Source organism: Cephus cinctus, unplaced genomic scaffold, assembly GCF_000341935.2.
Source record: "Cephus cinctus unplaced genomic scaffold, Ccin1 Ccin1_scaffold0929, whole genome shotgun sequence".
In the NCBI taxonomy this organism is placed as follows: Eukaryota; Metazoa; Arthropoda; class Insecta; order Hymenoptera; family Cephidae; genus Cephus; species Cephus cinctus.
In genome coordinates this window covers 340,715-366,757 of record NW_014333498.1, presented here as the reverse complement: position 1 = coordinate 366,757, position 26,043 = coordinate 340,715, and the positions used below count along the sequence as shown (strand labels likewise).

Sequence of the window (26,043 nt, the reverse complement as noted above, 5' to 3'; positions counted from 1 at the left end):
TTGTGTCCTCCTGGTATTCCAGTCTCAATGATAATGCTTATAATTTATTTTATTGATTTCTCGTGTTAATGACACTAATGATCTTCAGTGGCAATGTGGAAAACAAATCAAAGACGCATGTTATCTTCATCATTTCAGGGAGATAGTAGGGAGGAGTGGATGTTAAAGACGCCTTGAAACTTCACACTAATTCTACATCAAAAAGTAACATACGGCAAAGACAATGGCGCGTTTCAATACGTTTATTAAAATTGTTATTACGTTTTCGAGTCTAGTGAGTTTGGTGACATTAGAAAAACTCGTCAATAGATCTCTTCACAGAAGGCAGCGAGCTCATCTTCAGGGGGAAAAGGATACCAAGTGGAATCTCCTTGAACTATCTAATATTTCTAGTTCTACGGATCAAGAGAGTGTCACGCTCAATTCGTCCGAGGTAGAATTAATTAATTAATTATACTAATAAAACAATGTCCGTTATACTCATGCTGAAATTAATCATAGAAAAACAATCTCAGGATATTTTTAGTACTTCTGGCCGTAGAGACGGTGTTTTTCATAGACTTAATGAAAGACTCTCAGCTCTGGTTGCTCTGGATGAGCAACAGTCAAAGCACCTTGAATCCCTTGAGTACAGATTTACTAAATTGGAAGTTCAAAGTCAGGAAAGGGCTGAGAATATTCGCAGTGAATTGCGCGAAATTTCTAGGAGAGTACAGCAGTTGGATTGGCAAAGTAGCAAAGTTGAATCGCTTTTAGATACTCTTAAAGAAGACACAACTTTCCTTCGACAAAGTTTCGACCAATTACGATCAACTGTTACAATCAGTAGTGGTATAACACAGTATCTTTTCATAGTATCTGTATACTGTACTTCTATTAATCAAAATAACAACTTTCTTCCAATTAATAGCAAATACCAATCTGAAGTATATAGCGAATGAAGCGTTGGTAGAGACTCAAAATAAATTTCAAATTCTACAAATGTCTGTACAAGTTATACGTTCATCGATTGTCGATGTCTCGAACGAGATTTCTTTGCTAAAACTTAATGTATCCAAGATAGCAAACTCGACTAGGTACAAATTATTGAATCTGAATGCAAACTTAATTTAAGAGACAGTTTTCCTACAATATACCTGTTACAGCGAAATTCTGACGCAAACCAAGCAATTACCGACAACTAAGCTCCTGAATACGAAGTTTCTAGAAAGCAGAAGTCTGGCCAGAGGTCAGGAAGACGTTTGTACAATTGAGCATCAGAGGATAGGCGAAGAGCAGTGGTCGGATTGCTGGGACATATTCCAGAACGGGCAGAAGGAATCAGGCATTTATAAAATTAGGCCATCCAGTTCGACATATTCCTTTTATGTATACTGTGAGATGCAAAGTAACGATGGAGGTTGGACTGTACGTTATTATGCAAATGGCTGTTTACTATTTTCATTCGCCACTATTATTTCCAAATCAAGAGAATTACAACGATACTTAATCACCTACGATACCTAATTTTCAGGTATTGCAAAATCGTCACGAGGGCGCGTCTGACTTTTACAAGGACTGGCAAGAGTACAAACTTGGATTCGGCAACTTGCTCGGAGAATTCTGGCTAGGACTACGTCATATTCACGCGATCACAAGACATAAATTGTATGAGCTTCTAATTGAACTTAAGGATCACGAGGGAAATAAGGTCTACGCCAGTTATGATTCGTTCGCTATCGGTTCTCAAGAGGAAGGCTATGCCCTCAAAATTCTTGGCAAATACACCGGCAATGCAGGTGTGATGTTTTTAAGAGAAGATGCATAGAAAAGATGAACAAAAAATTAAAGAAACTAGATCAATCAAGAATAATCGGCTGACTATCTTGGCATTATTTAGGCGATTCATTGGTTTATCACGCCGGTCAAAAATTCTCAACAATGGACGTGGACAATGACAATTGGCTTGATGGCAACTGCGCTGTGTCTCACACGGGTGCCTGGTGGTACAATGGCTGCGACACCAGCAACCTCAATGGTCGTTATCTCAACGGTGACCTTCCAGAGGATTATAATTTTCAAGGAATATACTGGTTAGACAGATGATACAGAGTTATCAACATATTTACAGATTACTTCTTATCATTTAGCGTAATCTAATTCAATCGTAGGTATGACTGGCATGGACCGAATTACTCCTTAATGGAAACTCGAATGTCTATACGTCCCAGGGACCGTCCCACGTTTCAAATTCAGGCAACTACTTACAAGTCCTCTAGCCCAGGTACAATGGACTGACGTTGACGTATAGTGGGAAAAATATATTATAATATACGGGTAGAAATCTTATTAAAAATAAAATAAAAAATATTCCAATATAATTATATACATACAAAATTTTATTGTTTACTAAACGCCTCGACAATCGACGTAATACTCTCATACGTTCCCGTAACGAAACCAAGCAATCCAATCAGTAGTATAAGTATGTCTTTCGTAATTGTGAAGATACCGAGTGTGGCGCTCTGCCAGCAGACCACCATCTCTATAATCGGCGGAAACAGTAATGCCAGGGCCGTGCTACTCACGGCGCCCACCAACGAGATAAACAGATTCAGATGCGGAATTGCTTCCGCCAGGATGACTGTTGGGACAGAAATACAAGAACAACATTAATAAGGCTTTCGTCAAAAGACACGTAATATTGATTGGAATTTGAAAAAATACCAACTACTTACATGTTACGAGACAGAGAAGAGACCGGAAGCAGATCTCTGCAACCGTGGGCCATGCGAATGGACCAAACCGACTAGTTATACCAGGCCATATGATGGCCACTGGTATGTAAAACTGTAGTGCATATGTGAACAGTATACTGATGCATATGCAAATCTTAATGCATTGAGGTAAACTGAAATAATGAAAAAAGTATGTCTTAAGTCCACGTACATATCAGTATTGCTTATGAGATAAGATTTATATTACGAACTCAGGTAATAATGATTGGTGTAAAAAATACGGGTCACGCGGCAAACACATGCTGTAGTTTAAATAGGTCCATCGATAGGAATTACATTTGAAACAGAGAAAGAAAAAAAAAGAGCACACAAAATGGAGAAATGATAAACCTTGAAAGGAAACCATCCGTGTGTCCTGGAATTCTTCATATGCAAAAAAATGATGTTTAGTTATTTAATCTGGTCTGTTTCCCTCGACTTTTAAGGAATCCATTATACAAAATGGGTACTTACATCGCGGAACCTAGATTTAGAGTCACGGAGCCTTGAACGTCATCCCCGTACTTGAGATATGCAAAGAATCCTATTGCCACAAACATTATTGCCACTATCACCATGCCAACGTTCAGTACGCCAAATGGTTTGTCAAAGTTTTTTGGCTTTTTCATTTCATTCTTCAAAGGCAGGACCTAAAATATATGTTTCTATTACAGTCAATGAAATCGAGGTCTCTTACGTGATAGCTCAAAATTCAGAAAAAAAATGTCAAACGGATTCTTACCAGGGTGATACCTTCAAAAGAATAAATAACAGTTCCGAAGAACAGCGGCAATGTGCTCCAGGAGGCGACGTACTTGCGTTCCTGGATGGGAGGCAAGTCGTGACTCATTATGTACATAGTTGCTATGTATCCCACGATGATTAAAAAATTGGCTATGGACGACAGAGGTACGAGGTACTTGAGGTTTCTTATCCAGGTACTCAGCATAATAGGAATCAGAACGATGGCCATGAGAACGCCGACGCTTATGTTAATTTCGTAAACACTCAGGACCTTTTTTTGTTTTTAAAAAAAAAGATAAAAATGAACCTGCAGCTAAAATTAATGTTATATCGCCAGAATTACCTATTGACCTTTAGTCGTCGAATGGGACTCACCTGATTCATGTTTTTCGATATGAAAACAAAATAAACGCAGCAAAATCCAAGTTGCGTAACACACAAAAATACATTAACCAATTTTCTGGAATTAAATGAAATCCGTATTACTGAGGGAATCGTGTAGGTATCCATTCAACTCCAAAGAATTCGTATTCACATTCGTATTCGTATTCGTATTCTCATAGCCACTTCTTAGCGGATTTCCTTTTAGATACTACCATCAGTTACCTATTATTACTATACACTTAGCATACCTTATCAGAACAGAATATTTGCGAAATCGAAGTGGACCCGTTGCAAAGCACAGCTCTACGGTTCCAGCGAATCCTGGTTGCACAGTCGAGGAGTCACCGACGCGTCTTCGAACCTCCTCGTTACAGTTGAGCTGCAATCAGTCACGAGATTAAATACATTGAAGGGTTTCCGGCAGAGTAGAATCAAGTCCAACTGATTAATCACCAGCATATGTTGAGCGTGAACGCAAATAAATCCAAGGAACAGTGTGAGACATGGACCCAGGATGATACCAGCATTCTTGAAAGCATCGCCCAGGGCAAATATTCCGGAACCCACGTTCCCTTTAAACAAATGCATAAGGGTTTCCAGGTACCTGAAAATACATTAATAAGTATCACTCATCATGTCGATCAGTCGATTTCAGAGCAATCAAATAATTCTCGTTTAACACTATGGGTACCATGAACATCATTTGATCAATCATTTGATCAATCATTTGATCAATCATTTGACCCTTTTAAAGCCAAAAATATATTTATAAAAAAATATCGGTATATCTAGTGTCGAGGGCAATAATTGTTAAATAGTACAATTATTAAAAGCACGAGGCTTATTACCTATTTCTTATATATACATTTTAATGAGGAATTTATTGTTCACTTGACATGGCAATTATATTAAATTACCAGTAGTCCACAACATACAATAAGCAAACAGAAACCATTGTACCTTAAGTAGCATTACAACTTCGGACAATACTTTTAGCAAGAGCTTTGTCATATGTGTGTATTTAGCTTTAACAGTAAGCAAATATATTCCATGCGCATAGTTCTCCGAAAGAAACAATTGTCTCTAATTATTTAATGAGATAAACTGTGGATTGTGCTATTAAATTACCGGAGAAGCGTTGTACCTTGAGTTAATCACATCAGAATCATGTTGTAACATTTCTTTGAGAATTTGATTAAGACATTTTTAATTTAGAACATCTTTCCAGACACACTATACCGCTGATTAAATATTGTATTATAAGCAGTAATCAGCGTACAACGTGAGTACGATTGTTATCCTTATCTCGAAGGAAAGATTCACACTTAATGTCTTATGATACGTAATGCTTAATAATTCTCGTAATAAATTTGAATTGCCATTGAATGACATTTGCGTTTCTATTGATTAAACTCATAGACCAGCCAAAAGCAGTTCAATTCCAATAGACACTCACGAGGTCGGATGATCGGAAGTCGGATGCGAATCTCCAGCCTCATTGTTCTCGGACTTCTCAATTCCCACGATAAGATCCTTGGATTGAAAGGCTCCATAAATGTCTTGATTACTGTGGAAAATCAGAATGTAATGAAACAAGGACGTAGATAAGAGAAGATAATAATTGGAGCTGGCGATCTATGAAGATTGACTTTAGTGCTTCAAAAAAAAAAAAGGAAAAGATAGTAGAATACAAATTATAAATCTATAACTAACTCCATTTTTGTGGTTTCCTTAAAGGCCGTCTCCACTTTGCATATCGCATTCTTCTCCTGATTGCTCATGTTCGGCTTGGTATGAAGTTCCATCTGCAATTAGAAGCGGCCGAGGGTCAACGGTGAAGAATTAAGGAACTAGAAAGGAAGAATCATTTAAAAGAAGCTGCCAAGTTGGCGATATTATGGTCTGTCAACGATACGATCCACGACGCCAATCACAGTGCCAAAATATACAAAAATAAAAGTTTCCTATCGTCACGCAAAAAGTTCAGATAAAAGTCTTAAACGTCTTATCAGGATAGAGAGGTCAATAAAATGGACTATTCGATATTCGAAGAATGATATTCCTCGTTCGTTTTTCCATCTTACTATATTTTCCTTGACGTGCCCTAAGCACCCTTTCCCTTTGCGAATCGACAATTCCTATGGAATCACGAGGAGCTTTTTTTGGGCCAGCAAGGACGCTCGGCATTACGCAAGAGAACGTTATAAGGTGGTTTGTTATGCGATGAGCGAATCCTACTCATTTGGCAAAGTAAAAGTGCGGCACGTGTTACCCGTCGAGTTACCGTTCATATCTTTTTTCTCTCTCCCTCTTATTCTTTTACCATCGCATTGCATCTAGTCCTTATAGTCTTCTGCAACCACATTCTCCAAACTCACAGATCGTCTTAGGACGCGACGACGACACTACTTACCAGGATTATTGGCACGATTCCTTAACAATGAAACCGCTATATATATATTGATTCTCACTCTGTGTATATATATATACTGGTAGGGAGTAGTAATGTTCATGTAAGCATTCCAATTATGTTTAAAGAAGACCAAGACAGACCAGTTAATAATTTATAAAATAACGCGGAAGATTTAATTGACTCTGCACGAGTTTCACAAAAAACTTCTGCTGATCTCTGTACTACAGTGACGGATGTATATGAATATAGATAATTAATTAGTGCACTGACCATTCGCGGGTATGAAGGATTCATAGACATAAGTGGAAATATAGAAAATTGTAGTAGCCGTGAAACGTAGCAGCTTTCGTTACGTTATTAATCGCACGGTCAATATAATTAATAAAAAAATCCCTATCACAGGTAAAACACCGCTAATTCTAACACAAGTGATCGGACCTTATTAATAATCCAGGAAATGTTCCGTTTATCCTTTTTCGTCACCTTTCCATGTGTATAAATAAGAGTTGATTTCGCACGCGATGCGCAACGATCGACGGCTTGAGTGCGACTGAAGTCACTCTTGTCTCGGCGACAAGCCTGCATGCGTCCATGCGGCAACAAGCTGCAGGAAAATGCAAAAAAAAATGGGACAGTAACAAGTGGATAGCAAAAAACATGGAGAAGTACGTTCTCGGAACAGCAGAACTACCAGTATAGAAATAAGAAAACTCAAGAATAGGAATGCCGCTGATCCTTGTGGATGTTTGGTCCGTTACTCTCGTTGAAATAAGAAATGGGATCATCCCCATGGTGGCTGAGAATTTCCTAAGAAGCAGAGAATAAGCATGTACCCCATGCAGAGAGGGAGGAACCCCATGAGGACCGAAGCTAGGAGCCACCCTCGGCTTTAAAGCAAAAAATAAAAGAAAAAAGTATTACAATTTCAAACGAGATAGCTATACAATTTTAATCAATGATAGTCATCGTGTTTACATCACTGATAAAGGTCCGATAAATTAATTGGGCATTAAAATATTACTCCGAGTAGCAGATTCCATTAGTTCTGATATAAGATTTACCACGTCCTACCAATCTCACATTTAGACACATGTATTAAATCGTTTATTCTATTACCATATGCGCAGCAACCTATGATAGGGTGCTAAAGAAATTCATTGGCAAATTTATAATTATAAACAATAACGACTGATTTCAGAATAGTAAAAAAAAATAATATTAAAAACTGAAGGATATCTCATGAAAATTTTCATAACCGATAAGCCTATAAGATACAAAAGAGCAACATAAACAAATTGAGCAACAGTTTCCTTATTAGGTAGATGTCACTACTGTATGAATGTAACGTAAGGGCAGACATTTCGAAACGTATGGCAACGGTGGAATTAGTATGATCAAATTGAGATCCACTAACGACTCATTATGTTTCCCGCTGATTTAGCCTTTACTGTACTTAATGGAGTCAATGGCACAGTGACTTTCCCAAGTGCAAATGACCTTCTGAATTGGATCAATGAGTAGCAACCAAATGAAGGTAATACAAACAACGGATGTGACGTGTTTTTTTTAACCTTGTAACAGGAAATATGAATAGCAGCATTTTCTGTAAAATTACCAAATCAATATTACAGACGCAAATCCAATATGACATATATATATTTAAGTATCAAGGAAAGTCACTGATCTCCAAACATTGAATGGGTTTGCATTGAATGAAGAAAGAGAGCTACTATACTGAGTGCATAGGCCGGCCGATTGTACGCTGATCAAATGAATTAGCCTAGACGCACGAATGTTCACATTGTATGAAAGAGGATGGTACAAGTGCACATGCATCCCCTTTAACGATATAAATATGTAATTGCGCATAAGACCACGGGGAGGACAGCAGGAGGAGAATGGCGAGAAGAAGGTACAGTGTAACGAACACAGAGAAGAACTCGACCACTAGGAGGAAATTAATGTTTAGAATGTCACGCCTAACGTAGGTTTCAATGTCTCCCACGCAATTACGACACTTGGTTAACTAAAGATAAAATGCCCTTCCTACGACGTCTTAGGAAAATATACGTATAAGTGTAGTTTAACTCAAGAGGCAGTAACGAATTCATAGGTAGCATTGGAGATGCCCTCCTTCGGTATATCTGAAACGGGAAAAAAGAGGTTAGAAAACCGATAAACGTATGCACTGCTAGTAACGGGTACAGTGAAAAAATGCAGTGATGGACAATTTTTAATTGCACGTATTGACACGAAATTCGTTTTTACATACTGGATAATACTTTGCTCTCGAGAAGCTATCGGTCCTGACAAATAATTGTTTTAGGTTAGGTGATCGTCAGTGAAATTTAAAACGTGCGCAAGAGGTAGGTAACCTGTAAGCAATACCAAAGGGATAATGGGAAATATAAGGTACCTAGATAGAAAATACTGATAGGTAGTAAAAGTAAATCAGGAAGCGTGCTACCCATGCCAATTATAGATACTCTGATTGAGATGTCGCGTGTTAGAATTTATTTAATCAATCACGTAGGCTTTAATACGTCTAATTGTTTGCGATAAGGAGAAAATATGTATGCATATTATTTGCAACTTCATGGCTACATTGAGGGTGATGAAGGGTCGGTATTCCTACCACTTTTATTTGTCTGGTCGATTCTATGGAAAATTACATGATTATAGATAATGCGAGAACTGGAGTGAAGTATTTGTTATCTTAGCCGACATACAAAGTGAGGATTCTAAGCAGGAATGTTCTGACTCCTCGGCCTATTAACAGTGGACGTATCTTTTTATTAAGAGGTAAATAAACAAGAAACAAATAGAATTACTATTTGATCCAAGTTTCTAAAAGATTATCAGTAATATAATAACAATAACACACGAAGTTGAGATTATTCAGTGGAATCGTCATCCAAACATTTATTGATCAAGATATAGAGAACAAATAATCTTGCCCCCATTCTTCTTATATCTAAGACGAACGCGATGATTAAGTAAGATTCAGTAGAAAGCCTGCATTTTATACATACTATTTTTGTGATATAGACTACAATAAAATGGATCATTTTAGTCCGCTAAAGTTCGGTAAATTCAAGTTTGGCATCGGTTGACCCAAACCTGCATAATATTGGTAGTTATATTTAGTTCTGGCAAGATATAAATCCGTTCTGTAAGTCACGTAAAGGACATCCCGAGTCGATTCCGTCATGATGAGACCGGCGCGTCAGGGCACGAGTTGCGACCTTTATTTTTAGTCAGTTTTGTTAATTTTCTGTTTCACTGATTTTAACGATCTCATATTATCTCAAGGAAATATATGGCGAAAATTGGTCACTGCGTCAGGGAAGAATAAAAATTAAAAAAAAAAGAGTACAGTGTCATCAGCCATCTTACGTAAGATATGCGTATATATGCGTTCACTTAAATAAACGTGTGTCAAAACCCATGGCCATGCTTACTCAACGCATGTGGAATCATACAATCGAATATAGAGACTAATACTTCTGACAATAATTTAATTAATGGTCTCATAAAAAAATTATGCAGACGTTATTAAACAATCAAACAAATCCTTGTTCCTTTCATAAATCGTTTTGATCCTTTGGAATTTCAAGTGCTCATTTGTTGTTCAGCACTCCCAATGGCACAATAGTGTATGAGGAAAGGACGTGTGTCACGGACGCTGTGAAACTGGCTTTACAAGGCTAAAGGCAAAATTAAATTCACCGACAACAAGAAAGAAAGAAAAGATACAATGCTAAAAGGAAAGAAAACGTGGGAAAAGGTGATTAGCTTTAAGACTTAAGTTTTCAGCTAACGTTGCATTCGAATAATGTTTTAAAAAATTATTATCAATATACTTATAATAATTGAAGGCAGCCGGCAACTTATATGTAGTATACCATGTATGCATAATAACGTACTCCTATATACATACTACTGCTTATAACGTAACGTTAAAAATACAGTTCACGATCATAGCATGGATTTTCTTTTATTTCCCGTTTTAATGGAACTATTTAGAGATTGGTGCCAAGATGCACGTCGCTCTCGGAACACGATCCAAAATAGCAAACACCTTTGCTAACTGGTCACTGACCGCTTCCTCTCTACTCTGCCTAGTCTATCTAGTTCAGATAATAATTTATTATCAACCATACCTCCAAGAAGTGCAGGCATGTATGTGTGAATCATATCTTTTAATAATTCCGACGACAAATATTATAATTATTTATTTTCATTTAATATTCTTAAACGTATTTGCCGCACTGTAAACTTGACAAACAAAATGACTGTAAATATCATTAAACTGAATTATAGTAATTTGGACATCAATTTTATTGTAGCCTTGAATTTTCGCACGACGTGAGAGAAATCACGCTCGAGGCTTTCCGCAAGTCGTTTTTCCAAATCCAGTTATAACTGGATATACCTTGCACGCACTTATGACAAAGAGAGAAGGTAGCAATAACAACCGTAAAACGAATTGTACATTACTATAGTTTGCAAAAATCCAGATCGCTAATAAGGGGGTACAGGACTATTGAAACTTTTAAAAAATCGACTTTTCGCCAGGTTCAATTGCTTAAAAACTAAAGTTTTAAGTGTTTTGAAAGAAAAAAGTTCTTGATATATTCAAAGTTATGAAAATTATTAAGTGCTACAGCTTTCAATCTGTGGACGTAATCTCAGGTGAACCAATCATCTGAAAGCAAAATGCTTTGAGATAAGTAATTTATATGCTTAAAACTACAACATGGAACTTTTTGAAGGAATTTCAAAGATAACTTTTAAAATTGCATATACAATATCTAATTTTTTTTTTCATTTTTACGATAAAAAATTTTTGTCAATAATTTGTATTTATTTTTCAACTTATGCAATGTCCTTATGCAACTAAATTTCAAGTGAAAATAAATATTCGTTTAAGAGGTATGATGTCCGCAGTATTGTAAAGTGTAGTTTCGAGATAAATGGCTTTGAAGTTCCCCATAAAAGTCGCACAGGCCCATACACACCGTATATCGCTCGGCGAGGCTGTTACTCTGTTGCGCACTCACTTACGGTTAATGTTATCATTTTCGTATATTTTCAACTTTCTCCTCGAATTTTTTTTTTTGTAATATTCGTAAAGGACGGGGCTTTCAAGAACAATAATTTGAAAAAAATTAATTCTTTTTATTTCAATACTCCTGTACCCCCTTAAATGCATTCAAAATATTGAACTGAAAAAATGAATAAAACATCAGTAAGCCAATATTGCAATATAGAAACTCACCCAGTGGACGACGTCTCTATTCAACCAACGACCATTGACCAAGACGATGTATGCATCCACGTGCGTTCCAATAATTGGTACACGTACTTTGATTTAGAAAGGTACACATTAGTTCGTTACTCTAAAGTTATCCTCGGCTCTTGTCATGGCTCCTTTCTCTTACGTTGCGAATCTCGTTCATGTCATTCTGATACTCGCAGATATTCACTTTCGCTGCTGCCTTATTTGCCAGCATGCACCCAGTACAGTACTATAACAGCATCACTGGTACTAAACATGTTGAAGTGTACTGTCATAATTTCTTATTGTTAAAAGTAACTCAGAGCAGGTCATGTTAACGGTCGTTATTTAAATTAATTTCTAAGATTTACGTTGATCACAGCACCTCAATGTTTATTTTAGTAAGTCAAGGACATGCAGGACATTGTTCGTAACCACTTATATATCCTGAATACAATATTCGGGTATCTTGTCGAAGGATTCATGTAAAATATTAAATGCTGGATGCACCAGGTAGAAGGACATAACGATGTTGAAGGCTCGACTGCAATAAGATTGTTTTTATGTAGGGTACAGTAAATCATCATTCGTATATTCATGATACATAATTGTCAAAAATTGGTGTAATTCTCTCTATAACAAGTTTGTGAAATTCTTAGATGCAAATCACTATTTATTACTACGTTCGCATTTTATAAAATCCATTGTAGCCTAGCATACGCAAAAAATATAGTCCCTCTCTTCTTTCAACCCCAAACATCGCCATATTTTGTCTTCTCCTGGTATGTATTTCTCTCTTCAACGGAAGCGTGTGACGTATGGGGAGTAGCCGTGCGGGAATATCTATATAAAAATAAATAAAATTTCTTGCTTACCTAGTTAATTTGGTCAATTGTTTTTAGAAAAATAATATGATGTGGATCGATTAAACGAACCTTTGATTTACACTGCGAACGTATTCCTCCCGGTTTCTCTTTCTTCGTTCATCGTAGGACAAACCTGATTGAGTACTAATGCTCTCGTTAAGACCTACTTCCTTATTTATCTGCAGATCGCCTGAATATCAAAAAATAATTTAGAATTTTCAAACGTTTTTAGTTCAAGTACACAAATAAAAATTGATCGATAGCGTACAATTAGTTTAGTTTTAATAACAATTGTCGACATCTTATGATTTTATTAGTCTAGGAATACAACTTTAGATTATCCAATTTTTTATATTTAACGATTCTTTATCAAGTCCGCGAAGATATCTTACGAGCATCTTTGAAATATTTTAAAACCAAAAACATTATCTAAAGCATGCATTTTTTCATTGTAAATGAATTAAAAAATGTGGAAAACAACCTCTTCTTTAATTGTCATATAACATTTCCTACTTCTTATACCTTGTTCTGCCAATAAAAAATTACTACTACTAGTTGAGAACATTTATATCTTATTAGTAAATTATGATGGTTTCAGTACTTGTCCCTTATATATAAATAAAGAATAAAGAAAAAGTGGGCAATGTTCTTTATCAATCAAACAATATTTTAGAGAAATTGTTAAAAAATATTAATCTTTTCGATGGGAGTATTTAAATTAGATATTGTGTACGAAACAAATACATCATATTGTTCTAGGTAATAAAATAAAACTTACTATTTTCACTGTTGCCAACGAAACCATCAAAATTATTAGGAGAATGGTAAATGTCAATATCCAGTGAAGAATTCATAGCGTCAGAAGAAGAAGTATTACCACTCTCAACGCTCACAGGCATATAAAGACTCTCGTTAGCAGCAGAACTATAACAAATCACAAAAAAAGTGAATAAAAAACAATTATAAACAGACAAACATACCACTTGAAAGAATTATTTTCTTAACAAAACATAATATAAGCATATACATGTATAAAAAGTATACATACCCCTCATAACCTACTATGCCTTGAGCAGCTTCTAATCTTCTGCGAACTGTACTATTAGGCATGTTCATAAGCCGATCAAGGCAAATGGACGTGTAAGTCATTCTGCCTAAGAAATATCCAAATATGCCAGAAATAATAGTGCCTGGTACTGCACCATATACATTATGGCCCTTGACATAGCCTTTTTTGACAACATAATAAGCAGTAGCTCCAAAAACCAATCCAAGAGGAATACCACGTTTCATAATACCCTCAGCATTACATTGATTAAAAACCCTCATTTCTTCTTCCGTCAGCTTTAAATCCTAAAACAAAATAAAAATACTAACGTACAATAAACATCTAGAAGTTTATACCGGCATACATACTGCGATGCACGCCGTATACATTATGAGTTTCACTATCTACCTGCATTGTAAATAGAACGAGCCAGATATCAATAAAGGATAATCTTACCCCAGGATTCCTCCGAGCACCCATATTCTCATCACTTAATTGTATATTAGCCATTCTCAATGGGACAATCTATTAAATAAATGATGTATTCTCTCAAATTCTGCTCATCCTTACTATAATACGAGTAAGAATAAAATAAGACATTGTACACCCTAACGGTGAATTGGAGTATTAAAAAATGCATGCACATAGCGTTCACCAGCAGTCGATAAAGAAGCTTTGACACAAAATACAGTATCGATGGTAACATTAAATAACTGACATCAGATTAGCTGAAAGAGATGGCAGCAGCGACTCCCAGTAATTTATATAATTTCTATCATCCGCCCAGGGTACAAACACGAATGAGAAAAAAGTGAGCGAAACAATGGCAGACGGATGCTTCAAAGTGTCTTGTAGCACAGTAAGTATGAAAAAATGGAGGATACGATATGTATTCTAGATACGCGATGGCGTCACCAGGAAAGTCTACGAAATGCGAGTAAACGTAGATGATCTCATGTTAAGAATGTGCAGTTTTAATGCATGCAATCGAAACACGAGATTCAGCAAGCGTAATGGCGTCTCCGGGAGAACAAGAGGAACAATCAGTCTATACAGAGCGTATGATGCATATATGTACCCGGGCTAAATCACTGTTCAATGTAAATCGACGTAACGTCAGATTACAGGGAATGCGCCACGGCAAATACGAGCAATTATCGCTTAAGTTATGTTAAGTATAGGGAAGGGACGTACGCCGGCATGCTTTTATGACAGGGCAATCGCTAGGCTGAGCACCGTGTGTTTTCAGGGCACGTCAAGGTGAGGAAGGTGAAGAAGGTGACAGCATCCCGAGGAAATGAGGATTTTGTCACCGGCAGTGGAGTTCTCATTGGTCAATAGAAAAGAAAAAAAATGCAGTACACTCAGTTACACTGAGAACATGAATATATATTCTCCACTATTATTGGGAATGTTTGCCGCGAGGCAGAATGATGCAGGCTTTACATCAGTGGCTAACTTATCGTTTAAGAGAATCAGTCGCATGATGCAAATGCATTGTACTTACGTGTACCTACCATTCGAATAACGCCACGATATATGCCTGCTGCCTACATCCCCTACGTGGTGCAATTTGTCATTCACGCTTATGGATCTTATATCAACTGTTCTTCAATAATTATAGAAGTATCATTGAAGGCGTGTTATCCCGATCGAGATCCCGTCAGTTGATCAAACGAGTAAAGTTATTCGTGCGTGTTTCATATATATACAATATATATAATATATATTAATAGAGATCCATGTATATACAACTTGATTTTATTGCTTGCCCAAGGAATGGACCTCATGCATCGCTGACCGATCTAATCGCATAATCAATGGGGTGCGCTAATCAAGAAACTGCTCAGAAAATCATTAGTGTTACTTACTAAACGATATATAGGTAAGCTACGTATAAGGTAATGTGAAGTCTGTATACAGGAGACTCCGAACAAGATGGACAGTGGACTAACAGAAGAAGATAATTCAAAGATATGCTCGCCGGTTGCATTGGTGGGTTCCTCGCAGTCGTCATAATTCTATTTTCCAGACTGGGTACGTCCCAGTGGTAAAATCGGCAGACTTTAAGTGGTCAGACCTAGCGACGCGTGCGTCTTCTCCGCCTCCGTTGTAGGCCGCCTTTATTTCCTCCATGATAATGGGATACCCGTAAATTCCGTGTATCAATATGAGAGGCCTGCTGGGCGCACGCTTCAGCCACCGTCCTACTCCCACTTCTTACGCGCAACGCGTCTCGCGCTCGACTGTCCTTCTCGCGCGTAGCTGCTCTCACGGTGGGAGAATAGCGGTCGCGCGCTGATTGGCTAAGAGATCTGACCAATCGGAACCCACTCCCATTCATGAGTAGTGCTGTTTCCGCACTTCTGGTGGGGACTAAGCACCAGGGACCGCACCCTGCAGGTACAGGTACTCTCTTTGCTCTACCAAGCCAGCTTCCACTGGACAAACTACATGCAATGCCAATGTATATACTTCTAAAAAGGAGAAATACAGATCCCTAGAATCCTTAGAATTTCTTATGGATCCCATTGTATCGTTCGAGGACTCCCCTGTGGGTATAGATCCCCTCGCGTAGTGAAACACTTAGGGATGCTGTACTATCATTGGCCGAACCAGATCGAGTTGGCTTTACGGTGCAATAACGCTGCCATTTTCTTTCAGGGCTCCTGGGGATGAAATGTGCCCGTCAGACCGCCATACTTCAAGTTCCAGATAAATGGAGGGGAACATGATCTTACCCAAAGTATCCAGTAGCAATGTTCACCGGTTCACTTACAAGAGTAGGAGCACCTTCTTTTTTAATTCATCCCACGGCACGTGTATTTACTTCTTTTATCGTTCACTATACTAATGAATATGTTAATGTTATTAAGCACAGCACGCTGCTGCAGGAGGTGGAGACGCGTTGCCTCGGGGAAGGTTCTCATTCACATCAGAGGTTAAGGCTTCGCTGGCAGTACTCAAACTTCTGGTGTTTGATTTCGACCTCTATCAGTCTGCAGCACTGACAAGACAATGTCATCTCGGTAGGCGGATTTATCTGGCCGCTGGCTAGACAATTCGGTAAGCGCTAAATAATTTTCGGCGAATTCATGGCTGCCTGATTATCATTTAGGAATAAATATGTGCTCCCACGTATCGCATAGCTGTAATCACAATGAATTTTTTCGTCACGCTATCTAAGCTTACTAATCTTCTTTCTCTTTCTTACTCTTAGTCTGCATAAACCATCGGGATCGACGCGCACCTGAATAGATTGCTGGTGAAACAAGAGGCTTCTATGGTGCCTCTGTTGCTGCTGTATCTTTACTGTCTGAAACAGAGAAATGGTGGTGTCTGGTGTGGGCTGCCAACTGGCGGGAAAGGCCTGGTGGGTGTCGAGAAAGGAGAAACGGCTCGAATAAAGCAGATTGCTCGAGAGCACGTTCATATAGGATTGAGCATTGGTCCTGGGATCTTTCTGGTGGCAGTTACTGTATCTATGATAGAGACAGGGATAGGCTATGAGAGAGGTAACGAGAGAGAAAGAGACAGAGCAATGAGAGTGGGACACGGCGAAGGAGATCGCGCGATGAGGAGGGTAAAGCCAGTCGTGCAGGTGCAGGTCATGTGAAATATTTGCACTTTGTCGTAATCTGCGTAACCTATTACATATAATAAATCTGCGCGGTTAAAGCGTACGATAGAAAATAGTTTCACAATCTAAAGAGAAAGGGAATCCATTGCCGGGGGAGAAGAGGGAGATATATCAGAGCGCCACGAATGTTTACTTGGCCAGTAGAAAAATCGAAAAGCAAGGGTTATACAATTAAAGATATATTTTTCAATTTTCTCACGGACACCTTGATGCAGGGCCGATGATACGGTATCATTATTTCATCAATCTTTCTCTCTATCCTAACAGTACATATTCAGCTTGACAACAGTCGGCACGCGTGTAAAAAGCATCTTCATGAAATGCCAATTTGTAAATCCTATAATAAGATAGAATAACAATAAGAAATATAGCCGCTATTACGATAGTTGGGAAGTACCGCGACGTTTGTCGCCCCCACGAATTGGCAAGGCGATTCCTCTGATTGTGAGACAATGCGCGTTGGACTTATTGTAGGAGAGTGGACAATAGAGGAAAAGCACTAGATAGATAGAGAGAGAGAGAGAGAAAGAGAGAGAGAGAGAGAGAGAGAGAGAGAGAGAGACGTGAGCACGAGGATCATGTAAGCTCCGGAGAGGACAGTGTGTGAGTGTGTAGTAAAGAGGAAGCGAGAAGCAGTATGGATATAGGTGGGGAAGGCGTTCTTGATGGCCGCCTGGCCGCAGCCCGGATAGCTCGCGCCCGGGGCGTGAGCAGGAGATCCGAGGAGGTCCGTGCGCCTCGGCCGGGCCAGTTACCGTGGGACCGTTGCCTTGGCGACACGCACGCACGCGCACCTACGCGAGCATCGGCATCACGTCCTTGTCCTCGTCCTCGTCGTCCTCGTCGGCGAGAACGTCAGGGAGTCATCGAGGAATTACGCGAGGGTGTACCTAGTTACTCTGGCTAGGCGCGGCGCGGACACCGTTAAACAAAAAAAAACAGGCATAACAATACGACACTACATCTCACGTTGTGATCTGACATACTACTACCTACTATTGACTACGCGAAAATTACACGGAGCTAGTGCTACTACAGGCACCGTTATTTCGTACGTCTATCGTCAAACTTGCCTATCCTCCTTGTTGCCAGAAATAGAGATATAAATACGTATATATATATATTTATTTATACATATACGTATGTATGTATACAGAGAGAGAAAGAGAGAGATAGTGCGGGCGTTACTGCGGGCTCCAGGTATACCGCTGTATATTCCTCGGAGATGGTTCTACCATCTGGAAACTCCTTGTGGATAATCGTGATGGTAAACTGGTGCTAAATGTTGTTCATATGAAGATCGTTCGATATAAGCGTGGTACAGGGATCAGTGTATACCCGTGGGTGCCTCAATAAATTAAATCGCGTTATTGTTATTTCATCACGTATGTGCCTGATATGCGTACGTGCCTATGTTAATGTGCCTTCCTCTAGAACTACCTACCGCGATAAAGAACTTCACGACGTCTGTCAGGATTTTCGAGTTTACACGTTCAGTTAGTGAATGCTAGGATTAGGAAGAGTGACTTAGAATTCGTAAAGTAATGCTATCCAGCAAGGATCCTCCGTTCGACAGGGTCATCCTCGACGAGGATACCACCTCGATGGAGAGGTTCCTGTGACTACTAGGCTGATCCTCGCGTCCATTCGTGATTTTCTCCAAGGTGCGTCGCGAGCAGAGAGCCGGTTGTCATTGTCGCCCGGGGCTGCTGCCGCGTGACAGGGGTTGCCGCTAGAACAAGAGTGGATAACTGTTATAAAGGAGGTTTGGATGGTTCCTCGGGCGGGTGCCCTCGCGAGGTCAGCCTGGGATCGCCACCCGGAGCCGGAACCGGAACAGGAACGGTTTTACGATTCGCCGCCCCCACGGATGGACGTGAGCGTGTGCTGCTTGCCCAGTGCCGGCTCGGGGGCTCAGACTCATCCTCATCCTCATCCTCATAGTCATTCCGGAAACCTACCCTCTGGGGGACAACCGATCATCCAGCCCAACTACCCTCACCAGCATCATGCCGATCAGATAGTACCGGAACGTGGCCAGCCCGACGGACTCGCCATCCTCGGCACCGTCGGCCAGGACGGCTGGCCCCAGATCTCACCGGCGACCCCCGTCGCCGGATCCCTTACTGCCACCACGACGACCTACATCGACTATTCCTGGCTGCAGATGCAGGTAAAAACAAAAATCATTAATTTCTTTATCTTTGAATGCCTTCTTCTTTTTTTCTTTCCTTCACTCAGGCATCTTCGTTTCCGTTCTTTTGGAGTTTACAAGAATACATGGGTTTGCCTGAAAATCTCTATATGGTAGTTTGAATGTCAAGTGTAGTAAAACGAGTAAATTGAAGACAAGGAATGATAGCTATGCCAGAAAATGGTACCCATTGGATTCTAGTAAAGGAACGATAGCCCAAGTAAAGTGACATTAGTCGGTACACTCAGTCAAGTTTAGATTCCACGTATCAGACAGTATCTCACGGTTACGTCAGTGATGTGTTCCGTCTCATAAAAACTTTGAATAATAACCCACTTCCAGGCTAATACAAACCTTACAAAGTTATTGTATGATTCCACGAATTCGAAATTTCTCCGACGATTAAACGCATGCTTAGTTATACGAGTAAATTCTAACTCTGCTAAGATTGTCAAACCGCTCACCCGCACGTTTATTTGTATAGCGTGCAATATCAGTGTACTGATAAGAGAAAATTTGCGCAATTACTTCCTCTCCCAAGATTCACTCTGCGTTAAGTAAGCACCGGTCACATATGTGTGTCTACCATAAACTGTAGATGGTTAAAAAGTCCTCTATAGACGTCTAAGCGAAATTCCGTCTCTATAGAATCTGATCGATGCTGCTACAATAAAGAGGATCAGTAAAATGATAAAGAAGCTCAAGCGATACTTAAATTCCTATAAAATAAGCCCACTCGAGCCTCCAAGAAGCGAGTGATAATGCTCTCTCTGTTACTCGTACCTAGCAATGTCGTGGATGCCCGATGGAGCGACTAAAACGTCGTTTTCCGGCCCGAAGGTAAAAACAATGGCGAGCTAGCGTCTCCAATGATGTAATTTCTATTTTTGGCCCGGAAATCGATCCGGGCTCCTTAGACGCACTTTCAAAAGGTTTATGAAACGCAAATGCGCAGGGCCCAATCACAGCGTTACGATCCGTGGGGATCATTAAGTCATTTCGATGAGCGGCATTATACGCGTATAATAAAATAACGCAACACCCAACGTGTTCTGGTGCCATTGAAAGGTAACAGGAATAATAAATGCATACGCACTATAGGCGATTATAAGATTCAGGCAAAAACTATGCATGTATACAAACATATATAAGACCAAGTAAAATAGGCCACCGACCATTGGCCAGTCAAAGAGAGTATCGAGCGCGGTCGGATCGTAAAATAATAAGGCAAAGTAATAATAGCTATTACTATTATCTCGAAGCGTGTCTACTCCCCCGTGTCCCTGGTTACGTTGCGGCATAGTCCCCAGGCAAAGCTACGATGTTGACAGGGTAAATATTCTTTGATACGCCGTCGTCCCTCTGGCACACGCGCCTCGTACCTCCACCTCTCGTGCTCTACCCTGTCTACGGCTCTCCCTTTGGATGATGTTATTTGTAGAGGTTATTTCCGAAGAGGATACACCCTGGAATCTCTTAGTCCTTGAGGTACGGGCACAGTCAAGGAGACTGACCATTTTTACGGGTATTCCAGCAGGATTCATAATGAGCGCATTTGAGACTTTTCAAACATTTGCCGTAATAACGTGTAATGTTGAGGGTTCTGTGAAAATAATTGGAATAATAAGCGACACGCTAGAGTGTAAGGGTGGCTATACGAAAAGTATAGGAACTCCAGGACGGAAATCTGCGATTAGGGTGTCCGGGTTACAGAAAGGCCCCATACCGGACGAGTCGTTTCCACGGTTCAGTTGGCCGCTCGCACTACGTGTGAGTGTTTCTACATATGAGAGTGCTGGCTATATGATCGGAAAGGATCCACTGTGTGTTGAGAAGGACTAGTCCCCAGGATTCAGGTTGTAGTCGGCGGGATCCACGGGATCCTTCCAGGACTGGTATTACCCTGGCATCGAGGCTACCAGTGAGTCACTTTGGTGCGTCCTCTTGCTTGTATTCGAGTGGGTGTCTGCTTTTTATCTCTTTCTCTCTCTCTCTCTCTCTCTCTCTCTCTCTCTCTCTCTCTCTCGTTCTCTACCTCTATCCGTGTCTCGCCGACTCTCGTTGGCTCCACTCGTGTCATCCTTAGGACTGTAGATATCTTCTTCCTTGGTGGACCTCAGCGCGAGAGTGATAAGGATGCTAGCTGCCAATGGCACGCTTTTGCCTACTCTGCAGTATATGCTGCGTAGGCCATCACGAGGTAGGTAGAGTCCAGATCTCGATGTTGATACCTCCCGCTGGAGTAAATGACGAACAAGTTAGAAGATGGTAAAATAATTGCAATGCCTTATGGAATACGTAATGGCTGCTACGTATATGGTATAGCCACTCTACTTTGACATTGTTGGGACTCAGGACGCTCAGGACGTGGTGAACGCATCGCGACGGCCATGAGCTCGACGCTAGCGGAGATCCCTTTTCCGAAGCTTACACCGAACCAATGTTACGGACAATTTACTCTCGAAATTAGTTACAAAACGCTCGAGTCGACCTATCTGCCCATCAGCCGCTTCCTCTTCCTCCACGATAAATAGACTCAGGACCCCATTAATGCCGAGAGTCCCAAGAGTTATCGTTCTGTTACGCACTTTGACCATTTATAGGAACTTCTGACCCCTTCACCTTCCAATCCTCAGGCTTTTCATAACCCCTTTTTATTCCCTCCGTCCTCCATAGCTCTCGTGGAGAGTCATTTGGAACACTTGCCAATTCGAGCTCTGACATTTTAAGTGATCCCAATCCACTCTGTAATATCCACAGGCAGCCATCAGTTATCTGTAAACACGTGCAGGATTTATTTTACGAAGATGGTACGAGATAAAAAGTCAAAGGAATCGGTTCATCAGCTCTGAATGAGGGAATTAGCAGAATCACCGGCATTACACGGTAATTACGGGTCAAGCAGGCATTCGGTAGTCACGGAGAACGATCGCCAGGAAACAGATATGATGCGCGTCGCGAAGCGTGAAAGCCCCAAGAGCACTCCCAGCCGATTAACTACACACCGGGAGAGCAAGAAGAGTGCAGGCGACCTGGCCGAATGGGAATCGTCGGTCCGTGCATTTAGTATATAAGAATAGACCTACCCTGTGCACATAGGTGGACTGAAGTTCAGACGATGAGTAGAAAACGAATGAGTACACGTGTGTCTTTCAAGAAGAAGGATGGACAGCCCCATTACACCTCTGATTACAACACGATATAATCGAGTTAATAACCTAATCATTTTATACTTAGGACAATGGGCCACTTAAGGATCTCCTGCTTATTCGGTATAGCAACGTATACGCTGGTCCTGCTGGTTCGTCTGGAAATGAGAAAAAAATGTTAAGAGAAAAATTTGATATCAACCAGAGCTACGAAGTACAGATGCATAGATACAAAAATAAGGTGGATTTTAGAGTATATGGCAAGGATAACTGTATAACTGTGTGCATTCCATTGGAATCAGTCAGTGACTTTCCCACGGAATTCACGTAGGTAATAAGAGATTGAACGGCGTATCGTAGCTGGAGTATGGACATAGCGCCGGCCCTGTGTATATGGTTTTCAGGAAGCGTGACGATCAGGCGAATTATGAAATTGCTCGCGTAACACGAGTCTTCCAGGCGGTACCGAAAGCTTTATTTTCTCGCGTCACATCAAAAACCACTAAAGGGACGCACAATGCTTTCCGACTAATGAGTCTCTGCCGGACAGGAAATTACTCTGCTGGCTCATTGTGTCCTGTGCACCATTAGACTGACGGAGAAGCAGATACGCACAATGAAAAATGGACTCGTGGGTGTAACACTGTAACGCAATGGATCCAGCCAATGAGCTCCTCGGGTCTGTCAAAAAAGATAGCAATTGCTTTTAAATAATATTTTCAGTATCATACCTTTGATACAGAGTCCAACGGAAAACCCAGTGCCATTTACCCATTAGAAGTCCTTGGATGGGACCCTAAGTTCAGACCCCCCATGCTAAGCCCACGGCATACGTAATACACCAGAACGAACATCTTTTGTCACAACATAAGGAAGTCTCGCGTGTATGACACATTAGCATTGCCACTAGCAACGCGAGGATTGTAAAGCATCGGTATCTACTGTAATAACTGTGAAGTGCTACCTTGCCTTACATACTGATGAGACACGTTTTAATACCCATGGATCACAAGTTCAATTACATTTTTTTCCATCTCGTCAACCGTTTCGATACACTGTGATATCGGGTTTAATGGAACGTTTCTTCGGTCTAGTATTTACGTTTTCCGCTTCTCAAGGAACAGTTTGGATATACACTCTGGATTCCTTGTAGTTTGATCTGTAAAAGGGACAAGAACGTTAATGCTTAGCATTCTAATCGTATAGAACTATAGGTATGTAGCTATCAATGTACATGACCATATACCATCTTATGTAGGTACATGAAACGAGTCGGTAAGGGGACTATAGTTTAGAGTACAGTCAAAGAAGTGGCATCGTGATACCTATGTAGGTACGTACCGCGAAGAAGGGATTTACATGCGTATCACGGTGCCGAGTGTTGCTGACACGACTGCCAGCCAGTACGAGGGACGCGTAGAATGCGTGTCGGTACGCATCTTAAGAGTCGGTTGTTCAGCGATCTGCCTGCACGCACTCGACGCATCGTTTCCATGGGGCTAAGGACCTCCACCGAGAAAAACGATCAAGGAAAGTAGTAAGATGAAAGAAAAAGAAAGAAAAAAAAATTGAAAGAAATCTGAGAAAGCAGAAAAAAGCTAAGTTCGCAAAACGTATGTGAGTTCGTTGAGAGAGAGAGAGAGAGAGAGAGAGAGAGAGAGAGAGAGAGAGAGAGAGAGAGAGAGGGGTCTAAAGACTTATTGTTCATGAGATGCTTTATGGGAATTTAAATTGGACTATATTGTACGTCGATTATATACCAGATGTGCAATTCTACTGCCCACTCCTACGGGGTTGTATAATTTTATTTTACCTCCAATGACCATAAGTCATAAGTCATGACGGCGGGATGTGTCTGATTCTAATCGAATATACACGCTCGTGTTAAACCCGTAGTTAATGCCTGATGATGACTCACTGGAGTTTTCCGGGTCTTCACAATAGTTATGCCTGCGCTCGATTCTCCTTGCTCCTCTTTTGCTCGTAATACTCGGAGCGAGAGATAGGAGTGATAGCGAAGTTACCGTTTACTTGCGATGCGAAGTAATATTTCTGATATGATAAGGCCATGCCAAGAGACCGTCCGGCAGTATTTCCTTTCAGGTAACCAGCCAGGTGTTTCCGTGAGTGAAGATGATAATCGGGACCTCTGATCCACGAGCAGTTCACAGTTCATTAGTACAGTTGAAAATCCAGTGTGCATAGAAGATTCCAGTTAATGGTCTGAAAAGTAAGGAAACGGTGATTAAGGCGATCCGGCTAATGAGACTGGGGAATAGAAATGAGTTAGTGAGCTGAGGTCATCTGGCGCGTGCTCAAGGTTCGCCCCCCAGGTTCCATGGTCCGGGCTACGTAGACTATCCCTGCGCTCGTGGTTCCGTAAGGTTCCGTAAGGTTCCGTAAGGGGATCCCGGAGAACGCTGGCGTAACGTAACGGTACTCTCGATCCGATGCAGCAGCGCCAAGGAGCGGACTGTGGTGGGCAGCCTCCGCCCAAGCAAAAACTCATCCTCGGATTCTCTTTCTCCTTTTCCTTCTTCACGGCGTACGCTCACGTATCTGCTCTTGCTTAGTTTATTCTCACCTTCCCACCTTCCTCAGGTATGTTCACCTCGACTTCTGTCTCTTGATGACCTCCCTGCTACTACCGGTGACCTTTCGTCGAAAGTGAGACCACTCTCAGACTCCGTAAGGACTCTTGGAAAATCTTGATACCTTCGTAGAATCGAACTGCTCTGACTTCTGTCGCCATGCCGATCCACCCAGTCTTAGTATCCCGTGGTACCTCATAGTTCATGGGTTCAGGGTTCGAGTGAAATTTTCAATTTTTTAAAAATCTTTATAACGTTCCAAGTATCCCGTAGTCCTGAGCTCTCAAAGACACCTGTTGCTATTGGTGGTCCATTCTACAGGAATCCCACGAACACGGATACGAATTTCGAAGACGCCTTTCGAAGTGGTTGCGCAAGGATGCAAGCGCGGATATAGGTCAAGAAACAAGATTGGTATCTGCGCGCGGTGCAACCGAACACGCCGACGCCGACGCCGCCATGGAGAGCGAACGAACCGACCGAGCAGGCAAGTAAGCAAGTAAAGCAAGTAAGCAAGAGCCATGCCATACCATGGACTTTCTAACGTGACTGAGCGCCTTGCCGACTTATGGAACAAAGAGAATCTCGCCCCTGGAAAAACTTATGGCATTTTACTCACTCAGAGAACATTCATTATTCGCGACCTAATCGAATCGTCCTGCCCCTTGCACCACATTCGCCAATCTTACTGTTAATTTAACAAAAAGTTATATTCTCACTGTGTTTCCCTGCAGCAGCGTTCGAGGAGTCATTGGATACTCCCAGCTCGCCGAATCTTCATCTTTCGTCCTGGTCATTTGGAAATCTGTGCAAAATTAATATTCACATGAGTACAAGTATGTTTACATGAATTTGCAGCAGAGCGTATATGTTTGGCTGCTTACATAGTATATATATATATATATATATGTGCGCATGTATATGCGAGGAAGATAGGGCATCGATATCAACGCCATGAGAACTGCACCTGAAAGTGT

General features: G+C 40.7%; 4 protein-coding genes across 12 annotated transcripts in view; 2 read left to right on the top strand and 2 right to left on the bottom strand.

The window, feature by feature from the left end:
* The first annotated feature begins 96 nt into the window (after nt 1–96).
* Nucleotides 97–2,360, top strand: LOC107271218 (fibrinogen-like protein 1). Of its 2 annotated transcripts, XM_025088458.1 has the most exons (8): nt 97–204; nt 276–433; nt 516–831; nt 911–1,076; nt 1,146–1,407; nt 1,514–1,778; nt 1,880–2,072; nt 2,151–2,360. In XM_025088458.1, coding segments are annotated over exons 1-8 (1,488 nt in total). In that variant the 5' UTR covers nt 97–203; the 3' UTR covers nt 2,278–2,360. The 2 variants fall into 2 exon arrangements, with proteins under 2 accessions (XP_024944226.1, XP_015602423.1); XM_015746937.2 differs by having other exon boundaries at nt 131–433.
* On the bottom strand, nt 2,358–11,790 carry LOC107271275 (proton-coupled amino acid transporter 1). 6 transcript variants are annotated; one of them, XM_015747062.2, is made up of 11 exons: nt 11,579–11,790; nt 5,598–5,689; nt 5,341–5,451; nt 4,338–4,488; nt 4,133–4,263; nt 3,876–3,960; nt 3,499–3,771; nt 3,231–3,406; nt 3,108–3,140; nt 2,718–2,890; nt 2,358–2,623 (listed from the first exon to the last, which is right to left on the bottom strand). In XM_015747062.2, the coding sequence occupies exons 2-11, from the start codon at nt 5,687–5,689 to the stop codon at nt 2,379–2,381; spliced, it is 1,470 nt and encodes a 489-aa protein (XP_015602548.1). In that variant the 5' UTR covers nt 11,579–11,790; the 3' UTR covers nt 2,358–2,378. The 6 variants fall into 6 exon arrangements, with proteins under 6 accessions (XP_015602548.1, XP_015602544.1, XP_015602546.1 ...); XM_015747058.1 differs by lacking the exon at nt 11,579–11,790 and adding an exon at nt 6,736–6,897; XM_015747060.1 differs by lacking the exon at nt 11,579–11,790 and adding an exon at nt 6,781–6,897.
* A 154-nt stretch (nt 11,791–11,944) lies between these two features.
* Nucleotides 11,945–14,107, bottom strand: LOC107271276 (OCIA domain-containing protein 1). 2 transcript variants are annotated; one of them, XR_003060809.1, is made up of 5 exons: nt 13,949–14,107; nt 13,493–13,797; nt 13,223–13,368; nt 12,454–12,634; nt 11,945–12,122 (listed from the first exon to the last, which is right to left on the bottom strand). XR_003060809.1 is itself a non-coding variant. In XM_015747063.2 (5 exons), exons 1-5 carry the CDS (start codon nt 14,000–14,002, stop codon nt 12,325–12,327), a joined length of 723 nt encoding a protein of 240 aa, XP_015602549.1. In that variant the 5' UTR covers nt 14,003–14,107; the 3' UTR covers nt 12,150–12,324. The 2 variants fall into 2 exon arrangements, 1 of the variants encoding a protein (XP_015602549.1); XM_015747063.2 differs by lacking the exon at nt 11,945–12,122 and adding an exon at nt 12,150–12,421 and having other exon boundaries at nt 12,514–12,634.
* Nucleotides 14,108–17,852: 3,745 nt separating this feature from the next.
* The window catches only part of LOC107271278 (Krueppel-like factor 8), a 34,531-nt gene continuing 26,340 nt past the window's right edge, over nt 17,853–26,043 (top strand). Inside the window, exon 1 of one of the 2 annotated variants that reach the window (XM_015747066.2) lies at nt 17,853–19,305. In XM_015747066.2, coding sequence (XP_015602552.1) covers nt 18,904–19,305 — 402 coding nt within the window. In that variant the 5' untranslated portion in view covers nt 17,853–18,903. The remainder of the gene's footprint in view (nt 19,306–26,043) is intronic. The other variant, XM_015747068.2, reaches the window with a different exon arrangement.

What these genes read in the sequence shown, in the direction of transcription:
- LOC107271275 (XM_015747058.1), bottom strand. Translation starts at nt 6,882, where the DNA reads ATGCAGGCTTGTCGCCGAGACAAGAGTGACTTCAGTCGCACTCAAGCC. An exon ending in TATCGAAAAACATGAATCAG is followed by an intron (nt 3,772 to 3,875) that starts GTGAGTCCCATT and finishes AAACAAAAAAAG; the next exon opens with GTCCTGAGTGTTTACGAAAT. An exon ending in CTTTTGAAGGTATCACCCTG is followed by an intron (nt 3,407 to 3,498) that starts GTAAGAATCCGT and finishes CATATATTTTAG; the next exon opens with GTCCTGCCTTTGAAGAATGA.
- LOC107271218 (XM_015746937.2), top strand. Translation starts at nt 224, where the DNA reads ATGGCGCGTTTCAATACGTTTATTAAAATTGTTATTACGTTTTCGAGT. An exon ending in GTAACGATGGAGGTTGGACT is followed by an intron (nt 1,408 to 1,513) that starts GTACGTTATTAT and finishes CCTAATTTTCAG; the next exon opens with GTATTGCAAAATCGTCACGA. An exon ending in AATTTTCAAGGAATATACTG is followed by an intron (nt 2,073 to 2,150) that starts GTTAGACAGATG and finishes ATTCAATCGTAG; the next exon opens with GTATGACTGGCATGGACCGA.
- LOC107271276 (XM_015747063.2), bottom strand. Translation starts at nt 14,002, where the DNA reads ATGGCTAATATACAATTAAGTGATGAGAATATGGGTGCTCGGAGGAAT. An exon ending in GGCATAGTAGGTTATGAGGG is followed by an intron (nt 13,369 to 13,492) that starts GTATGTATACTT and finishes GATTTGTTATAG; the next exon opens with TTCTGCTGCTAACGAGAGTC. An exon ending in CGTTGGCAACAGTGAAAATA is followed by an intron (nt 12,635 to 13,222) that starts GTAAGTTTTATT and finishes TTTGATATTCAG; the next exon opens with GCGATCTGCAGATAAATAAG.